Source organism: Trichomycterus rosablanca, chromosome 6 (assembly GCF_030014385.1).
Source record: "Trichomycterus rosablanca isolate fTriRos1 chromosome 6, fTriRos1.hap1, whole genome shotgun sequence".
Lineage (NCBI taxonomy): Eukaryota > Metazoa > Chordata > Actinopteri > Siluriformes > Trichomycteridae > Trichomycterus > Trichomycterus rosablanca.
This window is the reverse complement of record NC_085993.1, coordinates 24690372-24713976: the sequence shown is the minus strand read 5'-3', so window position 1 is coordinate 24713976 and position 23605 is coordinate 24690372. Positions and strand designations below refer to the sequence as shown.

General features: G+C 39.0%; 2 protein-coding genes across 4 annotated transcripts in view; one reads left to right on the top strand and one right to left on the bottom strand.

Moving 5' to 3' along the window:
- pigu (phosphatidylinositol glycan anchor biosynthesis, class U) overlaps positions 1-12225 on the bottom strand; it is a 37021-nt gene extending 24796 nt beyond the window's left edge. For both annotated transcript variants that reach the window (XM_062997569.1, XM_062997570.1), the window contains exon 1: positions 12096-12225. In XM_062997569.1, the coding sequence (XP_062853639.1) occupies positions 12096-12225 (130 nt within the window). The remainder of the gene's footprint in view (positions 1-12095) is intronic.
- si:dkey-6e2.2 (uncharacterized) overlaps positions 1-23605 on the top strand; it is a 42547-nt gene that overhangs the window by 15286 nt on the left and 3656 nt on the right. Inside the window, exons 1-3 of one of the 2 annotated variants that reach the window (XM_062997571.1) lie at positions 12402-12460; positions 17796-18078; positions 21644-21716. In XM_062997571.1, the coding sequence (XP_062853641.1) occupies positions 17814-18078; positions 21644-21716 (338 nt within the window). In that variant the 5' untranslated portion in view covers positions 12402-12460; positions 17796-17813. Of the gene's footprint in view, positions 1-12401; positions 12461-17795; positions 18079-21643; positions 21717-23605 lie in introns of those variants that run through there. The other variant, XM_062997572.1, reaches the window with a different exon arrangement.

Here is a 23605-nt window from a genome sequence, read left to right as displayed (position 1 = left end):
AATAAGGTAAAAGGGGGCTAACAAAGTATGCAGAGTAACTGACGGACGACAGTGGAACTGTAGAGCTACAAAGTGCTTCTATAGATAGATAACTTTATTAATCCCATAGGGAAAGTCAGTAAATGGTTAGTAAAATATATGGTTAGTGGAGCTGATAGAAAAAGAGTATACATACAAAGAGGTGGTTTTAATGTTATGGCTGATTGTATATAATTTTATAACCCAAAGATTGTCCCTTGTATTATTCAAGTGTCCACTACCATCACTGAGCCACATTTGCTTATTCACCTCTCATACATGAGTAAAAACTATGAACACTACTCTGCAGCATCTAACAGCCGGTGTAGATCCCCAGGTGGGGCGGTCTGGGTCATTTCTGTGTTGTTTGCATGTTCTCCCCATGTCCGCGTAGGTTTCATCCGGGTGCTCCGGTTTCCTCCCACAGTCCAAAGACATGCAAGTGAGGTGAATTGGAGACACTAAATTGTTCATGACTGTGTTTGATATAACCTTGAGAACTGATGAATCTTGTGTTATGAGTAACTACCGTTCCTGTCATGAATGTAACCAAAGTGTAAAACATGAGGTTAAAATCCTAATAAACAAACAAACAGTACTTCTTTATATTGTATATATACAGGGGTTGGACAATGAAACTGAAACACCTGTCATTTTAGTGTGGGAGGTTTCATGGCTAAATTGGACCAGTCTGGTGGCCAATCTTCATTAATTGCACATTGCACCAGTAAGAGCAGAGTGTGAAGGTTCAATTAGCAGGGTAAGAGCACAGTTTTGCTCAAAATATTGCAATGCACACAACATTATGGGTGACATACCAGAGTTCAAAAGAAGACAAATTGTTGGTGCACGTCTTGCTGGCGCATCTGTGACCAAGACAGCAAGTCTTTGTGATGTATCAAGAGCCACGGTATCCAGGGTAATGTCAGCATACCACCAAGAAGGACAAACCACATCCAACAGGATTAACTGTGGACGCAAGAGGAAGCTGTCTGAAAGGGATGTTCGGGTGCTAACCCGGATTGTATCCAAAAAACATAAAACCACGGCTGCCCAAATCACGGCAGAATTAAATGTGCACCTCAACTCTCCTGTTTCCACCAGAACTGTCCGTCGGGAGCTCCACAGGGTCAATATACACGGCCGGGCTGCTATAGCCAAACCTTTGGTCACTCGTGCCAATGCCAAACGTCGGTTTCAATGGTGCAAGGAGCGCAAATCTTGGGCTGTGGACAATGTGAAACATGTATTGTTCTCTGATGAGTCCACCTTTACTGTTTTCCCCACATCCGGGAGAGTTACGGTGTGGAGAAGCCCCAAAGAAGTGTACCACCCAGACTGTTGCATGCCCAGAGTGAAGCATGGGGGTGGATCAGTGATGGTTTGGGCTGCCATATCATGGCATTCCCTTGGCCCAATACTTGTGCTAGATGGGCGCGTCACTGCCAAGGACTACCGAACCATTCTGGAGGACCATGTGCATCCAATGGTTCAAACATTGTATCCTGAAGGCGGTGCCGTGTATCAGGATGACAATGCACCAATACACACAGCAAGACTGGTGAAAGATTGGTTTGATGAACATGAAAGTGAAGTTGAACATCTCCCATGGCCTGCACAGTCACCAGATCTAAATATTATTGAGCCACTTTGGAGAAGCGAGTCAGGAAACGTTTTCCTCCACCAGCATCACGTAGTGACCTGGCCACTATCCTGCAAGAAGAATGGCTTAAAATCCCTCTGACCGCAAAAGTTTGTATTGGCCGCAAAAGGAGGCCCTACACCATACTAATAAATGATTGTGGTCTAAAACCAGGTGTTTCAGTTTCATTGTCCAACCCCTGTATATATATATATATATATATACATATATATATACAGTGTATCACAAAAGTGAGTACACCCCTCACATTTCTGCAAATATTTTATTATATCTTTTCATGGGACAACACTATAGAAATAAAACTTGGATATAACTTAGAGTAGTCAGTGTACAACTTGTATAGCAGTGTAGATTTACTGTTTTCTGAAAATAACTCAACACACAGCCATTAATGTCTAAATGGCTGGCAACATAAGTGAGTACACCCCACAGTGAACATGTCCAAATTGTGCCCAAAGTGTCAATATTTTGTGTGACCACTAGGGCTGTCGCGCTAACCGCAATTTTGAAATATCGCGGTATAGACCAGCCAACCGCAGGGCATGCCAAGCAACCGCCACACCGCGATATTCACGTTTTTTTTGTTGTTGTTGTTGTTGCAGGGTCCATCTTGTTTTTCGCTTACAATCGGGCATAATAAATGTTAAATAAATTCATAATGAAAAAGAGCTAAGTGCGTCATTTTCCTGCAAACTGTTCACATGCGTTGCTGCTGAGTGTCAGGCTTTGTGTTTTAAGATGGAAACACTAGACGGTTTTCCATCCACCAACTTTTTGCGAATTTTGAAAACTGCGTGTTTGAAAACATCCAACACCTGGATGGAAAAGCTAAAAATTCGAAAAACGACCCAAATATCGCAAAAAAAAGTTTTCACGCTTGAACGAGGTGGAAAAGTTAGAATATCGCATCGCCGAAATGCGAAAAAAGGGGATGGAAACGGGTTTTGCGAATAAACGATGACGTTTCAAGCTCTAAGTCACACACACACGCATATATATATATATATATATACAGTGCCTTGCAAAAGTATTCAGCCCCCTTGAACTTTTCAACCTTTTGCCACATTTCAGGCTTCAAACATAACGATATGAAATTTTAATTTTTTGTGAAGAATCAACAACAAGTGGGACACAATCGTGAAGTGGAACGAAATTTATTGGATATTTTAAACTTTTTTTAGAAATAAAAAACTAAAAAGTGGGGCGTGCAATATTATTCAGCCCCTTTACTTTCAGTGCAGCAAACTCACTCCAGAAGTTCAGTGAGGATCTCTGAATGATCCAATGTTGACCTAAATGACTGATGGTGATAAATAGAATCCACCTGTGTGTAATCAAGTCTCCGTATAAATGCACCTGCTCTGTGACAGTCTCAGAGTTCTGTTTAAAGCGCAGAGAGCATCATGAAGACCAAGGAACACACCAGGCAGGTCCGAGATACTGTTGTGGAGAAGTTTAAAGCCGGATTTGGATACAGAAAGATTTCCCAAGCTTTAAACATCTCAAGGAGCACTGTGCAAGCGATCATATTGAAATGGAAGGAGTATCAGACCACTGCAAATCTACCAAGACCCGGCCGTCCCTCTAAACTTTCAGCTCAAACAAGGAGAAGACTGATCAGAGATGCAGCCAAGAGGCCCATGATCACTCTGAATGAACTGCAGAGATCTACAGCTGAGGTGGGAGACTCTGTCCATAGGACACAATCAGTCGTACACTGCACAAATCTGGCCTTTACGGAAGAGTGGCAAGAAGAAAGCCATTTCTCAAAGATATCTATAAAAAGTCACCTGGGAGACACACCAAACATGTGGAAGAAGGTGCTCTGGTCAGATGAAACCAAAATCGAACTTTTTGGCCACAATGCAAAACGTTATGTTTGGCGTAAAAGCAACACAGCTCATCACCCTGAACACACCATCCCCACTGTCAAACATGGTGGTGGCAGCATCATGGTTTGGGCCTGCTTTTCTTCAGCAGGGACAGGGAAGATGGTTAAAATTGATGGGAAGATGGATGGAGCCAAATACAGGACCATTCTGGAAGAAAACCTGTTGCAGTCTGCAAAAGACCTGAGACTGGGACGGTGATTTACCTTCCAACAAGACAATGATCCAAAACATAAAGCAAAATCTACAATGGAATGGTTCACAAATAAACGTATACAGGTGTTAGAATGGCCAAGTCAAAGTCCAGACCTGAATCCCATCGAGAATCTGTGGAAAGAGCTGAAAACTGCTGTTCACAAACGCTCTCCATCCAACCTCACTGTTCGAGCTCGAGCTGTTTTGCAAGGAAGAATGGGCAAAAATTTCTGTCTCTCGATGTGCAAAACTGATAGAGACATACCCCAAGCGACTTGCAGCTGTAATCGCAGCAAAAGGTGGCGCTACAAAGTATTAACGCAAGGGGGCTGAATAATATTGCACGCCCCACTTTTCAGTTTTTTATTTCTAAAAAAAGTTTAAAATATCCAATAAATTTCGTTCCACTTCACGATTGTGTCCCACTTGTTGTTGATTCTTCACAAAAAATTACAATTTCATATCTTTATGTTTAAAGACTGAAATGTGGCAAAAGGTTGAAAAGTTCAAGGGGGCTGAATACTTTTGCAAGGCACTGTATTTTAAAACTGAATCACTGTCAACGTGTGTAGTGTACCTGAAAAGGTGTGATGTTTTAATAACTGCTGCGTTATGTGCGCTGCTGAGAAAGCCAACACATACATCACGAATCAACAACTGGTCATCCACAAGTGCCTGCAAAACAATCAATGGCCATCCCTTCTATGTACATAGCCCCTGTACCCGACTGCTGGAGGGAGGATTGGAATGTGTGTACCATCCAGTGCAGCGTACACCTGTGGTATATGATGCGCTGCGTAATTACGCGGTGCTATTTCTTCTGCCTCCTGCGCATTTGGTAATACGACGTAATGTTTAATTGGTTTTGATGTTATTGCTTGGCATACAGCGTATACACTATGGTGAACTGTTGTTACGCTCACGCCGAACGTCTCGCCCACTACTTCTTGTATAAGGCAATAGCAATCCTCTTTTCAGTTGGCACGGGTGGCCGGTGACTGTAAACTTTTGGCTCTACAGATGACCCGATCATAGCTCATCAAAGGCTGATTTTGACATTCTGAAATTCTTGATCCAAAGCTCGTTTGAAAAATGGTTCTGCACGATGTGCTCCCAAAATTGTTTAGTGCGTTTTACGTTCCCAGATGCGAGGTGAACGTCGCCGTGGCACGGAGATTTGAGCCCACATTAGACGGGCCATTGCTCGTTCTGCCCGACGTCTCTCACGTCATGTAAAGGTTTTTTCACATAACTGTAGTTGATGGAAACGCAACATTTTCCGCTTTTTTTTCTGCCGATATTTCATAAATGCGCATTACACTTGCGAAATGTTTGGATGGAAACGGTTAATGGCAACAGGAATTACAGGCAAGTTTATTAATGATCAAATTGAGTTCACACTCAATAAAATACTTGTAATTTAGACTATATTCAAACCTTAAAAAAGCCTTGGCAAACTAAAACACTTAATGACGGTTAATATGGCATTGCAGCCTGCAAATATTCTCTTGCTGGCTTGCTGAAATGATTTAAATGTATTTTTTCGTTGAATAAAAATGTATTGAAACGAATAATAACTTAAAATGTAGTATTATTTTATATATTATATTGTTATGTTAATTATACCTACTAAATAGATGGTTAATAGTGACGCGACAACCAGGCTAGATTTGCTTTGATCTGTAAAGTCGCATGCAGGATCAGTACACGTGTATTAGTGCAACATCGGTAACGCCGGGAACATCTCTACCCCACTCAGATCCTCTCTAAACCACATCAGATGAACATGTTGGTTCTTCTAGCGCGCATGATAACGCAGGTTTAAACTCTTACAGACTTTATTCTTTATTCTATTTTTTTTTACCATATTTTGATTAGATGTGCATTTAAAATATTTACCCTAAACACTTTTTTTTCGTTTCACAGTGTATATCTATCCTAGGCTAGAAGCTTAATTTAAACCTTTTTTAATAGAGAAAAGACGCACATCCCTGCTCTGTTCTGTATTTAACAATGAACACACATTTGATTGGTCTTAAAGCTGTCTCATCTTTTCAGACCCCCGACGCATGTGGCAAGGGATACAAGTAATCACCGACTACAAGAGCAAAGTCAGTAACTTGGAGACTACAGACGCCTCACTCCCTGCCGAACTGAACACCTTCTATGCCCGCTTCGAGACCACTGCTCAGGCTCAACCATCCACGTCTGCCGTGCCGCTTTCCACAGAAGAGCCAGCACTCATCCTAGCTACAGACGAGGTGAGAAGAGCTCTTTCGAGGGTGCCAACCCGGAAAGCAACAGGTCCAGATGGCATTCCAGGACGGGTCCTGAAGGCATGTGCCAACCAGCTGGCTGCCACCTTCACAGACATCTTTAACCTTTCCCTGGCACAGTCTACTGTTCCTGCCTGTTTCAAGGCCACCACCATCATACCAGTCCCAAAGAAGTCCAGCATCACATGTTTGAATGACTACCGCCCCATCGCTCTCACACCCATAGTGATGAAGTGCTTCGAGAGACTGATCTTGGCTCATATTAAGAGTAGTCTTCCTATCACCCTGGACACTCATCAGTTTGCCTACCGTGCCAACAGATCTACTGATGACGCAGTTTCTCTGGCAATGCACACCGCACTCAGTCACCTGGATGGAGTTAACACATATGTCAGGATGTTGTTTATTGACTTCAGTTCTGCCTTTAACACCATCATCCCATCCAGACTGATCTCCAAACTGAGCACACTTGGGATTAGTCACACAATATGCAGTTGGATTATGGACTTTCTTAGCTCCAGACCACAATCTGTTAGGATGGGTGACCACACCTCCCCCGTCCTCACACTCAGCACAGGATGCCCACAAGGTTGCGTCCTCTCACCTATGCTGTACACACTGTACACATACGACTGCATCTCAAAACACAGCTCCAACACCATCATAAAGTTTGCCGACGACATCACAATAATCGGCAGAATCACCAACGATGATGAGAGGCTGTACAGGGAGGAAGTGAGGATGCTCACAGAGTGGAGCACTGCTAACAACCTCTCCCTCAATGTTAGCAAAACCAAGGAGATGGTCATCGACTTCAGACGGGGGAGTAGAGTGCACACACCACTGAGCATCGAGGGGACAACGGTGGAAAGAGTGAGCAGCTTCAAGTTCCTTGGCGTCCACCTAGCTGAGGATCTCACCTGGTCACTCAACACATCACACGTCATCAAAAAGGCACAACAACGTCTCCACTTCCTTCGAAGACTGAGGAGAGTCAACCTGCCACAGCAGCTTCTCTGTAACTTCTATAGATCCACTGTGGAGAGTATCATGACAAGCTGCATCACGGTCTGGTACGGCAGTGCCACAGCTGCTGAACACAAGGCTCTTCAAAGGGTGGTGAAAACTGCCCAGCACATCACTGCAACCGCACTCCCACCCATACTGGACATCTACAATAAAAGATGTCTGAGGAAAGCCAGGAACATTTCCTCTGACCCCACACACCCCAGCCACTTCCTGTTCCAGCCACTGCCATCTGGGAAGAGGTACCGGACCATTCGAGCCAGAACCACCAGACTCAAGAACAGTTTCTACCCACGAGCGGTTAAACTAGTCATTCCTACTATAACTACCAGGACATAACCACCTCTACGACTGTTGCACTCGCACTTTTACTGCACTCTTGCTGCTAATCCACTACCTCGAATTTGTTTACCCAAACCTAGCTGCTAAATCCAAATCCACTACCTCAATCTGTCTATGCACCTTGCTTTTGTTCTTGCACCTTGTTTTGTTCTTGCACCTTATATTGTTTTTGCACCTTATATTGTCTTGTCATTGCACCTTGTCTATGCACCTTATGTATGGTTTTCTTTTGGTAACTTCCCCCATCCCCTCCCCCATTGTTTTTGCACTATTGTCTTTCATTGTCTGCACTGGAGATGTAGCCTGACAGTGTTTCGTTATACTGTACAACCCTGTATTGTATAATGACAATAAAGTTGAATTGAATTGAATTGAATTTGTCATTATAAAGCAATAATATACCGAATCATAGCCTAACAATAAAGCTTGTTTATATAGCTCTAAAATCCAGATAAATTAAGTCATTTTCAAAAACAAAAAAAAAATGGCGATATTATCGCATACCGCGATATTAAGACAGGCTGAATATCGCAAGGGGAAATTCTTTCACCGCGACAGCCCTAGTGACCACCATTATTATCCAGCACTGCCTTAACCCTCCTGGGCATGGAATTCACCAGAGCTGCACAGGTTGCTACTGGAATCCTCTTCCACTCCTCCATGATGACATCACGGAGCTGGTGGATGTTAGACACCTTGAACTCCTCCACCTTCCACTTGAGGATGCGCCACAGGTGCTCAATTGGGTTTAGTCCATCACCTTTACCTTCAGCTTCCTCAGCAAGGCAGTTGTCATCTTGGAGGTTGTGTTTGGGGTCGTTATCCTGTTGGAAAACTGCCATGAGGCCCAGTTTTCAAAGGGAGGCGATCATGCTCTGTTTCAGAATGTCACAGTACATGTTGGAATTCATGTTTCCCTCAATGAACTGCAGCTCCCCAGTGCCAGCAACACTCATGCAGCCCAAGACCATGATGCTACCACCACCATGCTTGACTGTAGGCAAGATACAGTTGTCTTGGTACTTCTCACCAGGGTGCCGCTACACATGCTGGACACCATCTGAGCCAAACAAGTTTATCTTGGTCTCGTCAGACCACAGGGCATTCCAGTAATCCATGTTCTTGGACTGCTTGTCTTCAGCAAACTGTTTGCGGGCTTTCTGGTGCGTCAGCTTCCTTCTGGGATGACGACCATGCAGACCGAGTTGATGCAGTGTGCGGCGTATGGTCTGAGCACTGACAGGCTGACCTCCCATGTCTTCAACCTCTGCAGCAATGCTGGCAGCACTCATGTGTCTATTTTTTAAAGCCAACCTCTGGATATGACGCCGAACACGTGGACTCAACTTCTTTGGTCGACCCTGGCGAAGCCTGTTCCGAGTGGAACCTGTCCTGGAAAACCGCTGTATGACCTTGGCCACCATGCTGTAGCTCAGTTTCAGGGTGTTAGCAATCTTCTTATAGCCCAGGCCATCTTTGTGGAGAGCAACAATTCTATTTCTCACATCCTCAGAGAGTTCTTTGCCATGAGGTGCCATGTTGAATATCCAGTGGCCAGTATGAGAGAATTGTACCCTAAACACCAAATTTAACAGCCCTGCTCCCCATTTACACCTGGGACCTTGACACACGACACCAGGGAGGGACAACGACACATTTGGGCACAATTTGGACATGTTCACTGTGGGGTGTACTCACTTATGTTGCCAGCTATTTAGACATTAATGGCTGTGTGTTGAGTTATTTTCAGAAGACAGTAAATCTACACTGCTATACAAGTTGTACACTGACTACTCTAAGTTATATCCAAGTTTCATGTCTATAGTGTTGTCCCATGAAAAGATATAATGAAATATTTGCAGAAATGTGAGGGGTGTACTCACTTTTGTGATACACTGTATATGTGTATATATATATATATATATATATAGTTTACTTTTATAATTATTATTCTTATATGCAATTATATGTTATTTTCTATATATAGTATTCATATAGCTGTCATTTTGGTTCACTTTTGTAATTGGTCTTATTTATAATATTCTGATTATTATTATTATACTACTTGCTGCAATTATCTTAATAAAATACTTTCTACTGCACAATCTGTAGTTAATCTGTAGCATCTGTAGTTAATCTGTAGCATAAATCTACTATTTTATCTATGATGATGTAAAGGAGAAGAAAACGTTAAATAAATGGTATTGTAGTGTTTCGGGGGCTATTCCGGCCCAGTTATGGGAGAGTCGGCGGAGATCTGGCATCCGGATTTGGGCCAGTGTATTTGGCCCGATTCTGGGCAGTCATTCAAAAAGAGTCAGAGCTGACACGGGCTGCCGGTGTTACCGGAGTGTTATTGCAAGGTTGTCTAAAGTTTTCAATAATTTAAAGGTTAGTACAAGGTTCCCTTAAGGTTTCAATAATTTTAAGGTTACGGGAACGTTAGGGGAACGTTCCCACAACTATAATGCACAACCAAACGGGAACGTTCTATTTCCGTAAAGAAAACTTTCCTGGGGAACCAAAGGGCAACCAAAATGATCCGTTCCCAGAACGTTCTGGGAACCAAAAACTAACGTTCCCGGAACATTCTGGGAACCAAAAATTGTTAGCTGGGTATACAGTTTAAAAAAGTTTTATGGGACTAAAATGACACATTACACATCCCTAAATGTTTTAAATGTTGTATCAACATGTTTCTTCTATTATATTTGAATTAAAAACAACTATGGGCTTGTTAAGTCTGACGTCACACGTGACGTTCGGACCATTTCCGGGTCCAAACGCAAACAACTATGATATGATAAGATAAGATAAGGCTGAACCTCTGAACCTTTTTATATATATTGTAAAAGCAATATTGCACTAATTGTAATTTTCTATGTTTATTGTCATAAATATTTCCTGTTTGGTTAAATAATACTTATTTGAAGTGGAGACTTGGTATTTTAACTATTGATAATTTTTCCTGGTAATCAATGTATGCTGTTATTCATTAGTCCTATTTGGTTAGCCCTTAAGAGGGCAGAATTGTATTGGCTCTATATACGGAAAATATATATAAAATATACGGAAAGAAAGAGGACGCGGAGCAATAGATTTTTTACCGTAGTTTTGTTTGTTATACGCCAATTGCGAACATATTGAGTTTTTATTTTGTTTTTATAAGAAACTTGGATTAATGGATAAGCCAATTTAAGAAGAAAGGTAAAATAAATAATGTTTGTGGAAAACGTATGGAACTCTGTGTCGCTGTCATTGGAAATTGGGTTTACAAACACGAGTCATAAACTTCTAGTCCTTCTCAATAGCGATCTGGACGAGAAAAGGTCTTTTATATATATATATATATATATATATATATATATATATATAGACAAGATGTGCAGTACACTAGTTCATGTCATTATTTAATTTCATGTCAACTCATCAAGAGGTAAGCGGTCATATTTTTAATTCATTACATGAAAACTGACATTTCTGACTCTTTGGTTTTACTTTTAATCAGTATAGCTTATAGCTTATAAAAATAAAAAATCCAGGATATCACATGTAAATTATATGAACATATTACATGTAAATTAAAAACAGCTCGAAACACGTGTAATGAATATACAATTTGACAGTTTACATTAAATTATGAACAAAAATATTACTTCATGATATCTAATTGCAAGAAAAGCGGTAGAAAGACAGTTGGGTAGTTTTTTTCCGACTCGGACACAGCACTGTGGTATATTGAAAATACGAGGGGTCTCAGCCAACTTGGACCCGGATGTGACGTTTCATAAGGTCGACACGTCACGACTTAACAAGCGGATTGTGAGATTTATATCCACTTGTCCTGTTTGCATTACACAGAAGAGACCCCCCCCCCCCTGCTGTTAATAAAGTAACTAAGTAACGTTTACTCTGAGTACATTTTAAATGAGTTACCTTTCACTTGAGTAGATTTTTAGACTAGTAACTTTACTCGTACTTAAGTAAAACTTCATTAAAGTAATAGTACTTTTACTTGAGTACAATATTTTAGTACTCTTTCCACCTCTGGTTAAGACATATGTTAATATATTATATTATATATTGTCAAAGCTTATGTTTATTTGAGAATGATGTCGTGTTTTTGTCTGTATACAAATGCTGAATACAAGTAAAAGGTGAAAGCTAATTTATTTGTATTATTATTATTATTATTTCTAAAATATTATGTAGTTGTAAAGGGTGACATTTCATAGACTTTGCAAATAAATTTTTCAGAGGTTTGCAGGTACAGCCTTTCAATGTTGGTGTTCCTGGCAGTTTTTCTGACATTTGTATTATTCATATCGATATCGGAATTATATCGTATCGACCGAAATTATGAGTTATATCGTGATATAAATTTCAGCCATATCGTCCAGCCCTACTTGGTTATATTTACCAGTCGAATTAGTTTTAGCTAAGCTGTCAACCTGCATTCTCCTCATCATGTACAAGGTGAAATATTACAATGTAACAATACTAAACATTGTAGTTTTACATAACAGGACACAGCGAAAAAAACAACACGCTTACACTAATTAACTGCTTATAATTAATGAACTGACAGTAATGAGTGGTTTGCCAGCAGTTCGCCCATGCAAGATACAGATCAGCGCTCCAAATGAACCCCAGCTACAAACCACATCTCAATAAAAACTGTCATACCTCTTTTCCAAGCGTTCAGCGGAGATACAACTTCAACCCGTTCAGAAATGAGCGTAACTAAACTAGATCGAAATAATACTGCTCTTATTGTTACAGCCAAAATCAACAGAAGTGTTAAGGGAGCCGCCATTTTTTTTAGCTGGCAGGAAAAAGTTCCGGCCGCTCCTTCCAAATGCACCATGGGAAATGAAGTCTTTCAATTACAGCACTACACTTATGTATAGCATATAACAATTTATAAAAACTACAAGTGTCAAAATATAAGAAAACCAGCTTCCGTTGTCTTTTTCATCTAGAACAAAATAGCACCGTGAAAATTTAAATTTGTAGATTCAAAATCTAAAAGCAGCAAGATTGATTTTAGGGTAAGTATTCTGTTTTGCATGTTTGCAGGTAATACAGTGTGGAAAAGCGATAGAAGTGAAGCTGGAATGTTGCACCGAACGCTAGCGTGCTGGTATTGATTTTAGCTTGTAAGGAGTGATTCTTAACAGGTTTTAATGCACATAGCATGTCTTAACATGTCTCTCACGTTTACAACTAACTCTCCACCTCAACATATATATACTTTTAAAAATCAAATCATTTCTAACTATGTAAAAATGTATATATTATTGCTTGGTGCGTTGCTGCTGGCTTCTGAAATAATATAAAAATATAAAAAATAAATAATATTACTATATAATACAATAGTAATAATACTAATAATTATTATTATAATAAATACTATTCATAAAAAGTAGAAGAAATCAATTTAAATATAACTATTTAAAAACTCCATCCTGTGAGTGAAAAAAAAGAAATGTGATTATTTTAGTCCCAACAATTTTAATTTTATAATGAAGACAACACTATTAAGAATAAGAATAAAAATAAGTATTATATAGGGATGTGTCAAGATTTTTGTTGAATTAAAGTAAAATATGTCTCTTTTTTCAAAATAAAACTCCACAATAAAGTTTAATTGTAAAACACAAATAAAATGTACCAAACAAAATTTAAATAAATATGGCAGCAATTTTAACTTCATTATTATCCACCACATCTGACGTTACAAGAAAGCAAATATGGGTTGTTGATCACCAGTTTAAGCCAAGATTCATGAAAGAATTGTCAATAAGATCAAAAAGAACATTTCTTAATATAAGATTGCCAGTAATTTAGGATAGAAACCACTGTTGAATGTGCATGGGCTTCAGGCCCTCAGACTGCAGTGTGTGAGAACCCATCGTGCTACTTAATAAACATATAGCCATCAGTGGTGTATAAAGTACCTGAAGTCCATACTTGAGTAAAATTACAAGTATCTTACCAGAAATTTACTTTGATAGAAGTAAAAGTCACCTTTTAAAATATTACTTGAGTAAAAGTCAAAAAGTATCTGATGTTTAATGTACTTAAGTATCAAAAGTATCTGATATTAAATGTACTTAAGTATTAAAAGTAGAAGTAAAAGTAAATGCTGTTAGTATAAACTGAAGCGGTCAGAATTTTGAAAAATATGAAGATTGTTTTTTTAAGCCTGTAAACCACCTTAACAGTGGAGCCGACCTTACATCTACAGAAAATCCAGGTCTTCACAACATAAGAATTTATAGAATTCAATACATTTTATTCCTTTATCTGAACATGATTTGTGCCAAATCATGATTATAATCAGCTGTTGACATCACCTGTTTGAAATCACATCATTATTTATTTATTTTTTTACCTTATTACTAGCCCTAAATTGCCCTGTTCCAACTTTTTTGGAATGTGCTGTAGCTTAAAATTATGTATGTTAAGAGTTTAAATGAAGTTAACCAGACAAAACATGAAATATTTTGGGTTACGATGGAATAAGAGTCGATGTAAATGTAAGAAACACTGCATTCATTTCATTTGCATTTTCTATACTGTCCCAATTTTTTTATTTGAGTAGTACATTCAAGCCATAGATATATATCAGCTCAAGAGAGTTTAACAAAACGTGTGGCATTTTTAACCCTTTAATGTTCTGCTCAACTATTAGTTTTAATCGAAATATTTGGGTAAAAATAAGCTGTATTTAAATAATCTTGTTTGGGTCGTATCTACTCCCTGACTGGCATGTTTTAAACTAAAAAATATTGGTATTCTTATTTTAAGAAAACATTGTTTCTAACTATAAGCAGCAGCTGAAAAATCATCCATGAAAAGTTGGAAACGTTGAAAACTAGGAAAAGCAAAGAAATACTTTTTTTTAACATAATTTTCTTGTTGAGACCATTAATGGGTTAAAGACGTGCATTTTCCTTAACACCATAAATGTTTTCTCTGCCGGTGTAATACAGAAATTAGATGAAGAAATATTAGTCGGCAGGTGAGTTTTTATAAATGGACATCAGAGTTTTGCACTGAATTAATTCCAAACAAATTTAGTGAAACGTTATATCTGTGGTTTGAATGTAATCAAAAATGTAAGCTAGATATCTGAACAATGTTAATGTTAATAATAAGAAATAAAAAAACAATGGTGCGGCGAATTTACTTTGTTAATTATTTTTAACTTACATCAGCGTGTTAAACTGGAAGCTTCTGATATGCCGATATTTTCGTAAATTTGGGTGAACGACATGCTTCACTTTGTTTGCACATGCGCGTTAATGTATGTAACCACCGATCTAACTTTCAAGCGCAGATTCGCCAAACCTGCTGCAGTCTGTCACACATCTCACATCATTTAGCTTATTTATTATTATTATTTTGTTGTAACGAGTAACGAATATGCATACGTCAAATGTATCGGAGTAAAAGTACACAATTTGTTTAGAAAATGTAGTGGAGTGAAAGTTGCCGAAAATTTTTATACTCCAGTAAAGTACAGATACTCCAAAAAACTACTTAAGTACTGTAACGAAGTATTATTACTTCGTTACTATACACCACTGATAGCCATAGAGGCTTAGAAGTACTTGTCTGGTTTGTCTTGTTCCTCTCAAGGTTTCTTCCTTGTAATTTAAGGGAGTTTTCTTCTTGCCACTGTTGCTTTCAACTTTATCAACTGGGGTTTTTGGTTCTGGATTCTGTAAAATTGCTTTAAGAAAATGCATGTTGTAAAGCACCATACAAATAAATTTTAAAATCTAAGTACTTCAGAAAGCTACTGTCTCTTGACACAGTCCACAACTGCATTAGGAATGCAGTTTAGAACTGTTTCACAAAAAGAAAGCCATAGACCAATTCTATGCAGAAATGCCAGAAAATTCCCTGGGCCCAAGCTTATCTTAGATTGACCAAAAGACAGTGGAAACATGTGCTGTGGTTAGACTTACTATTCAGCTTGTTTTTAGAAAAATGGATGCCCAAGTTATGTGACAACATATCCAGGAAGCCACTTGCATCTAAGTAACTATGGCCTTGCTTACCTTATTGGGATAACCCTGTGCAACAATGGTATATATTGGAGAGTTTGAATGTGGAAGCCACTGCTTGCCTAGAGAAACATAAAGGCTCATCTTGCATTTGCCAAAAAAAAAACCCTAACATCTAGATGACCCCTAGCAGTTTGGCAGTTTGTTTTGCCGATTGGACCTGTTTGAAAGACGCGAGTCTTGTTTCACCTTGCATAATGCTAACAATAAATGTAATAACATACTTACAGTTAAATATGGTGGTGGCAGTGTGATTTTGTGGGGAAGCTTTTTTAGGGCCTAGGCGACTTGCCATTATTGACAATTATGAAATCTACTCTCTACCAGAAAATCTTGATGTTGAATATCTGTTCTTCATATTATGTTAAGGTAAATAATGTTTCTGGGGTTTCAATTTATTTTTAAAATATGTACTGCATTTTATATATGTATTGCATTTTATTTATATATATATATACATATATATATGTACAGTGTATCACAAAAGTGAGTACACCCCTAACATTTCTGCAGATATTTAAGTATATCTTTTCATGGGACAACACTGACAAAATGACACTTTGACACAATGAAAAGTAGTCTGTGTGCAGCTTATATAACAGTGTAAATTTATTCTTCCCTCAAAATAACTCAATATACAGCCATTAATGTCTAAACCACCGGCAACAAAAGTGAGTACACCCCTTAGTGAAAGTTCCTGAAGTGTCAATATTTTGTGTGGCCACCATTATTTCCCAGAACTGCCTTAACTCTCCTGGGCATGGAGTTTACCAGAGCTTCACAGGTTGCCACTGGAATGCTTTTCCACTCCTCCATGACGACATCACGGAGCTGGCGGATATTCGAGACTTTGCGCTCCTCCACCTTCCGCTTGAGGATGCCCCAAAGATGTTCTATTGGGTTTAGGTCTGGAGACATGCTTGGCCAGTCCATCACCTTTACCCTCAGCCTCTTCAATAAAGCAGTGGTCGTCTTAGAGGTGTGTTTGGGGTCATTATCATGCTGGAACACTGCCCTGCGACCCAGTTTCCGGAGGGAGGGGATCATGCTCTGCTTCAGTATTTCACAGTACATATTGGAGTTCATGTGTCCCTCAATGAAATGTAACTCCCCAACACCTGCTGCACTCATGCAGCCCCAGACCATGGCATTCCCACCACCATGCTTGACTGTAGGCATGACACACTTATCTTTGTACTCCTCACCTGATTGCCGCCACACATGCTTGAGACCATCTGAACCAAACAAATTAATCTTGGTCTCATCAGACCATAGGACATGGTTCCAGTAATCCATGTCCTTTGTTGACGTCTTCAGCAAACTCTTTGCGGGCTTTCTTGTGTAGAGACTTCAGAAGAGGCTTCCTTCTGGGGTGACAGCCATGCAGACCAATTTGATGTAGTGTGCGGCGTATGGTCTGAGCACTGACAGGATGACCACCCACCTTTTCAATCTCTGCAGCAATGCTGACAGCACTCCTGCGCCTATCTTTCAAAGACAGCAGTTGGATGTGACGCTGAGCACGTGCACTCAGCTTCTTTGGACGACCGACGCGAGGTCTGTTCTGAGTGGACCCTGCTCTTTTAAAACGCTGGATGATCTTGGCCACTGTGCTGCAGCTCAGTTTCAGGGTGTTGGCAATCTTCTTGTAGCCTTGGCCATCTTCATGTAGCGCAACAATTCGTCTTTTAAGATCCTCAGAGAGTTCTTTGCCATGAGGTGCCATGTTGGAACTTTCAGTGACCAGTATGAGAGAGTGTGAGAGCTGTACTACTAAATTGAACACACCTGCTCCCTATGCACACCTGAGACCTAGTAACACTAACAAATCACATGACATTTTGGAGGGAAAATGACAAGCAGTGCTCAATTTGGACATTTAGGGGTGTAGTCTCTTAGGGGTGTACTCACTTTTGTTGCCGGTGGTTTAGACATTAATGGCTGTATATTGAGTTATTTTGAGGGAAGAATAAATTTACACTGTTATATAAGCTGCACACAGAGTACTTTTCATTGTGTCAAAGTGTCATTTTGTCAGTGTTGTCCCATGAAAAGATATACTTAAATATCTGCAGAAATGTGAGGGGTGTACTCACTTTTGTGATACACTGTATGTATTTAAATAAAAATGCAATAATACTTTTATAAAACCAAAGTAGCTTCTATAGATGGATAGAGCTTATTACCAGCCAGTGTGTTTTACTTTCCAACTGCAGTGTTGTGCCTGTTAAATATTCTGGTGATTAAAATATTTGATGATTTATTTGATTATTAACAGATCAGTTACACACTGTTGATCTGCCTTCAGTTACTAAAGGAACCACTGATGAGGCCAAGGAAGCCCAACTGGTCGGTAGAGCAAAAGCTGCTGCTGGTGCAGCTGGTGAAGGCCCGAAGGGAAGGTCTGCTGACTGGAAGGCATTCCTGCCGTGAGACAGCTACTAATCGGAGATGGGCATGGGATGAGATTGCGGAGGAGATCTCTACTGCTCACCCTGATGTCCCTCGTACAGGAAAAGAGTGTGAAAGGCACTGGTTTGTAGAGCATGCCAAGGCTAGAGAAGCTATGGTTACTCAGAGAACACCAAAAGGTAGTGAATTAGTGTATTTGTGAGTGTGTGTTCAAAAGCTTTATGGTTTCGTATATAACAACAGGTTTTACTCTGACCAAGAACCAGAGACTTGGAAACAAATACTGTTGAGAACACCAAATTAAATTATAGAAGTTTATTTTCAGGTTTCCTGAGTTAAATATTCAGAATGTCCTATAAATTATTTTCTTTCTTTTACTATTACTATTTTACTATTACTCCCAATTTAGCATAGCTAATTAGTTTTCCACTGCTGGGGACACAGATCACATCTGAAGAGAGTATATTTGCCTGACACTTGCTCCCTCAGACACATGTGCAGACTCCGACCTCTTCTTATTGGCTCATACTTCTTCTTCTTTGCGTTCCTCCTCTTTTGAACAGGCTTACTGGGATACTAACCAAGGTCCTTACACAGCGTCGAGGACCCCACCCCCTTTTTAGTCCAATCTTTTCCCACCCAGCAGACTAGCGACCAATTTTGTCTGCTGCAGACACTGCCAACTGTGCATGCTAGGGGGCACCCAGCTGACCGGTAGAAGAGCTGAATATGCCACTGCGCTACCTAGGTTTCAGAACTTATTTACTGTACTTATTTCTAGGGATGTCCAAATCACGTTTTTTTGCTCCCGATACCGATCCCGATTATTAATTTTGATCCCGATCCGAGTCTCAAAACCGATACTTGTATTTTCTAGATATTGTCTAGATAAGAACTGGATAATACTGTTCACACAGTGCACACTTGAAGTACATTACAGTTATTCAAATTAATCCAATGTATACGTTTAACAACTAAATAGCTCTGCAGTGCTGTAGGGAAAAATGCTGCATCCAAGCTATTGGCTTACTGTTTTGTATTTTTACAAAATCAATCAAAATGAGTGAGATAATTACAGTTTTACTTTAAACTTTACATTCGAAGAAAAAAAATCTGTTTAATGTAGTGATCTGTGTAGCAGCTTAACTTGAATATAAGAAAAAAAGTTACTTAAAAGCATTACAGTAAAACCTGAATACCAAAATAAAATGGAAAGGCTCTTTTGTTATGAAGGAAAGCCAGTTTTTAAAGTGTTTGTATTGTGACAATGGTTTGATGGACGTTATACGCGAAGTGAGTGTGTTTTGACCCTTTGGGGCTTCCATAGTGCATGGAATAGCGTGCTTGACTCTAGCTGTCCGCTATTCGGTACCGTAACAGAAGAAGTTAATGAAGTGTTCTGCTCCCGACAATATGTGAATATACCGTGTATTTATTTCTTTATTAAACGAGTGCATCACTACGTTGTTTTGTAAACCGGAGTGATCCTTGACTCACACACCATATAAACAGTAAAATTCTACAGTAATGAACGCAGCTCTGCTCCTACCGCCTCGTGAAACGCTCGCATTGCAGACGTTACACTTCACTATTGTACATGTTTCACTTTCCAATTTAAAGTATTTCCACACAGCGGACATGCTGATGTAAAACAAAAGATCGGGATTACGATCGGGTTTAGTAAAGCCGATTCCGATCAGTTAAAAAAATGCCTTGATCGGCCACGATCCCGATCTTTGAGATCGGATCGGGACATCCCTACTTATTTCAGTTCCAGAAAAGTTTGAATGCAATAAAAAGAATCTGTGATTTGTTAATTCTCTGTAGTCTTTATTTAACTGATAACCGTGTAAAAGAAAAGATTTCCAATGTTTTCACTGATCAGCTTCATTGTATTTTGTAAATATAAACACATTTAGAATTTGATGCCTATAACACACTTAAAAATGTTAGAGAGGTGTGTTTACCCCTGTGTTCCATTAGTTTTTCTATTAATGAGACTTTTTAATAGTTTGGAAACTGAGGACACTAATTGTTGCAGGTTTGAAAGTAGAACTTATATGAGACTTCAGCTGCTCAACAGTCCGTGGTCACCGTTGTCTAATTCTTCTCTTCATGCTGCACCATACATTTTCAGTTGGAGACTGATCTGGATTGCGGGGAGGCCAGTCAAGCACACGCATTCTGTGTCTACGAAGCCACGCTGTTGTAGTGTGTACAGAAAAACCTGACATCGTCTTGCTGAAATTACCATGAACTTCCCAGGATGCCTTCATGTCAATGGTACCTTCACACATATGCAAGTCACCCATGTCATGGGCATTGATGCACCCCATACTGTGACAGATGTTGACTTTTACACCTTTCATTGATAACAGTCTGAATAGTTCATTTTTGGCACAGAGAACTCAACATCCATTTTTCCCGAAAAAAAGCTGAACCATGGACTGATCTGACCACAAAACACATTTCCACTGTCGTTTGGAACTTCTGAGATGAGCCTGTACCCAGAGAACTCTGAGGCTTTCTCTGAGGACTGTGTTAAGAGACAGTGGGTTTCTGAAGTATATTCTAGCCCTGGTGGCTACATTTTTATGTTTTTCTCATAAGTTTTTCATTCTCTGCCGTCTGAAAACTTAAAGGTGACACACATTCATCAGTTGTCTTCAGCTTTGCCTTACATGGACTGAGATCTCTCCAGAATCCTTAAATCTTTTTACAATACTATGAACAGTCGATGGTAAAAGTTATTTGCGATCTTGCATTAAGAAATGTTCTTGATTGACAATTATCTCATAAAGTTTGGAACACAGTGGTGAGCCACGACCCATCGCTGCTTGTACAAACTGAGAATTTGGTGGATCTTCCTTTTATATCCAGTCATTATTTGCTCACCTGTTACCAATTGATCTGCTTATTGTGGAATGCTGTAACTTATACTCCATTAACTAGAATGTTCTATAAACTTCTCACTCTTACTTTTCGTCTGTCCCAATGGAGTGTGTTGCATCAAATTCTAAATGTGTTTCTAGATAAAAAATACAATGAAGTTGATCAGTGAAAACATTGGAAATCTTTTCTTTCGAATCTTTTCAGTTAAGTAGAGATCAAAGAGAATTAACAAATCACATATTTTTCTTGTCTACTGCATTTTACACAATGTCCCAACTTTTTTCTGAAATAGGGTTTGTTAAATGCACTTCATTATTCAACAAAGGGGTATTTAGGACACAAAGAAATATCTAACAGGGGGTATATAGTAAAAAAAAAACAAATCATATATAATAACAATTTTATTGAGGTTCATGTCACTTGTGGCTGCAGGTTTTAAATTGCAAACAGGAAGAAGCTTTACCTGAAAAAAAGCTTCTGGTCATGGCTGGTCAAAGCCATAGAAGAATTCCAAGAGTAGTACATTGAGAACATGTACGAAATTAAGAAATAAATGGGGAAACCAAGATATCTAAAAAAAGCATAATGACATGTCTAGGTTTTATCAATGAGAATCACCATCCTAATCAAGCAGCTTTTTCTTTTACTGTTGTTTTATCATGCGTCCTGCAAGCTATTGATTTTTCATTTACAAAAGTCTACCACACAGTCACCTGTGTGAAATAGGCATCTAGACATCAGCTGATCATCATAATGTCTGTTCCGCACAATTATATTGCATGCTGAAAAACTTTAAGGTGAGTGCTAAAAATCCTGCTGATCTAATTATTGATTTTGTTTTGTTATTTCTAGTGACTAATCCAGTGACGAAGCTTGTGCTTGAAATTCTCAGACTGCAGGAAAAAGACACTGAGCATAAGGACAGGTAAATCTTTTGGTGAAACTACTCAGTTCTGCCACTATACCTGTATGTACTGACTAAAGTTTTGATGGTAAAATAACTTTTTCTATTGTTTTTGCAAACATAATAAGTTCATGGGGGCTATATTTTGGGATAAATTACTACAATGTTATAAAATTGACTGAGGCTACGCTTAAAGTTTAATCTGGTTTGAACTTTAAAGTTAGATGATGTAGCATCCATACCAAATGCCTGGTACATATTAGAATCCCAAATCAGAAAACCTGGGACAGTATGGAAAATAAAAAAAATGTTTCCTACATTTGCTTTGACGTTTATTTGATTGCAGACAGTATGAACCCAATATGTTTCTATTTTTTTCTGGTCAACTTAATTTTATTAGTTAATATTACAATACAATGTGGGCAGTAAAGCCTTTACTGTTTTTTAAAGGGGCCACTCCCTCTCACAACACTTAACACTAAATGCACCATACACTGGTCTTTGACCTTTAACCACTGTGATGTCTTCCTAAAAGTTCCACTCCTGTTTGACCTATTTACCCTATGTTCATACCAGCAACAAAGCGACCAGTTCTATGTTATTTTCAATTAGAGCTGGCAGTTTCTGGTGACGGGAGGCACAGTGAATGTTGATGCAAAGTAGGAGGAGTCAGTGAAGCCAAAAAGTTGATCGAAGTTTAACTGCAAAATGGAGTGAGGCGATGGGCATAACTAGCCTACGCACATAGGTGTACTAACCTAAGTAGCCTAATAAATAATTTAGATAGGTTGCAGAAATTTTGCAAATGACAACCCATTTAATACATGAACACATTTGAGGGTAGTTGACAGGTGATAGGACCTAATGATGACATGGATGGGGCTGTTATGATCATTGTATTTACATTATCATTTCAGAGACACTGAGAGCTATAAGTTAGTCACAGGTACGTCTACAGCTCTTTGTGTAGTGGGGTGACTACACAGTTTGGGCAGTTGCACAGTAGTTGCATTTGGCAATTTAAGATGGCTCTTAGAATGTGATGTACCCCACAGCAAGTGCTCAATGAAATTGAGATGAGATATTGATGAGATGTAATCAATGTGAGGTGTCATGGAGATGATAAGGGAGAGGAAGCTGAGCGTCTTGGGGACTTGTTTTAAGCGGCAAGAGTTGGCACAGTATGGGTTAAACAAACTACTGATTACCCAATTTCTTCACTTTTTGGTAAACAAACCACTATTGTTGGCTCAATGAATAAAAACAGATGAGAGATGCCAAGTAAGCAACTTGTCTGTGGCAAGTTCTCCAAGATCACACTAAAGCTATGCTTGAAATGTTGATACAGCACTTTACACATCATGAGCACAGTTCATTACATGGAAAGGAAACTTAGCTTGAGCTTGTTATGGAATAATTTTATTTGCTGATGTTGTCATAAGAGCACAGTGCTTCAGACAGTTGTAACTGACAGTCGCACAAATAAACTGTCCGAGAATTATTTCTTAATTGTATTTAATCAGCAGATGTTCAGGGAACTAAACTTATGACATCTGCCAGACCTGTCTGAGGCAAGATCACACCAAAGCTGTACATCCAGAAGATTGTATTGTCAAATTGTTTTAGCGTATTTGTATTTCATGAAAAACTGAAATGTTTCTTCGTTCATTTACAGTTTTTTTTCCTGTAGATTCTTTGTAATTGTAACATTTGAAGAACAGTGAAAGATATATGGTAGTGTTTAACATAATAAAATAACTGACATTTTAAAGTTTTTTTTTTCCAGAGTGTTTGTTATATTTATGATATTTATTGTTGCCTATATGCTTTACATATGTAATCAACTCAACTCATGAAACACTTTAAAACATGAACAAAATGTGATCTACATTTGGATATTTTTTGTGTAT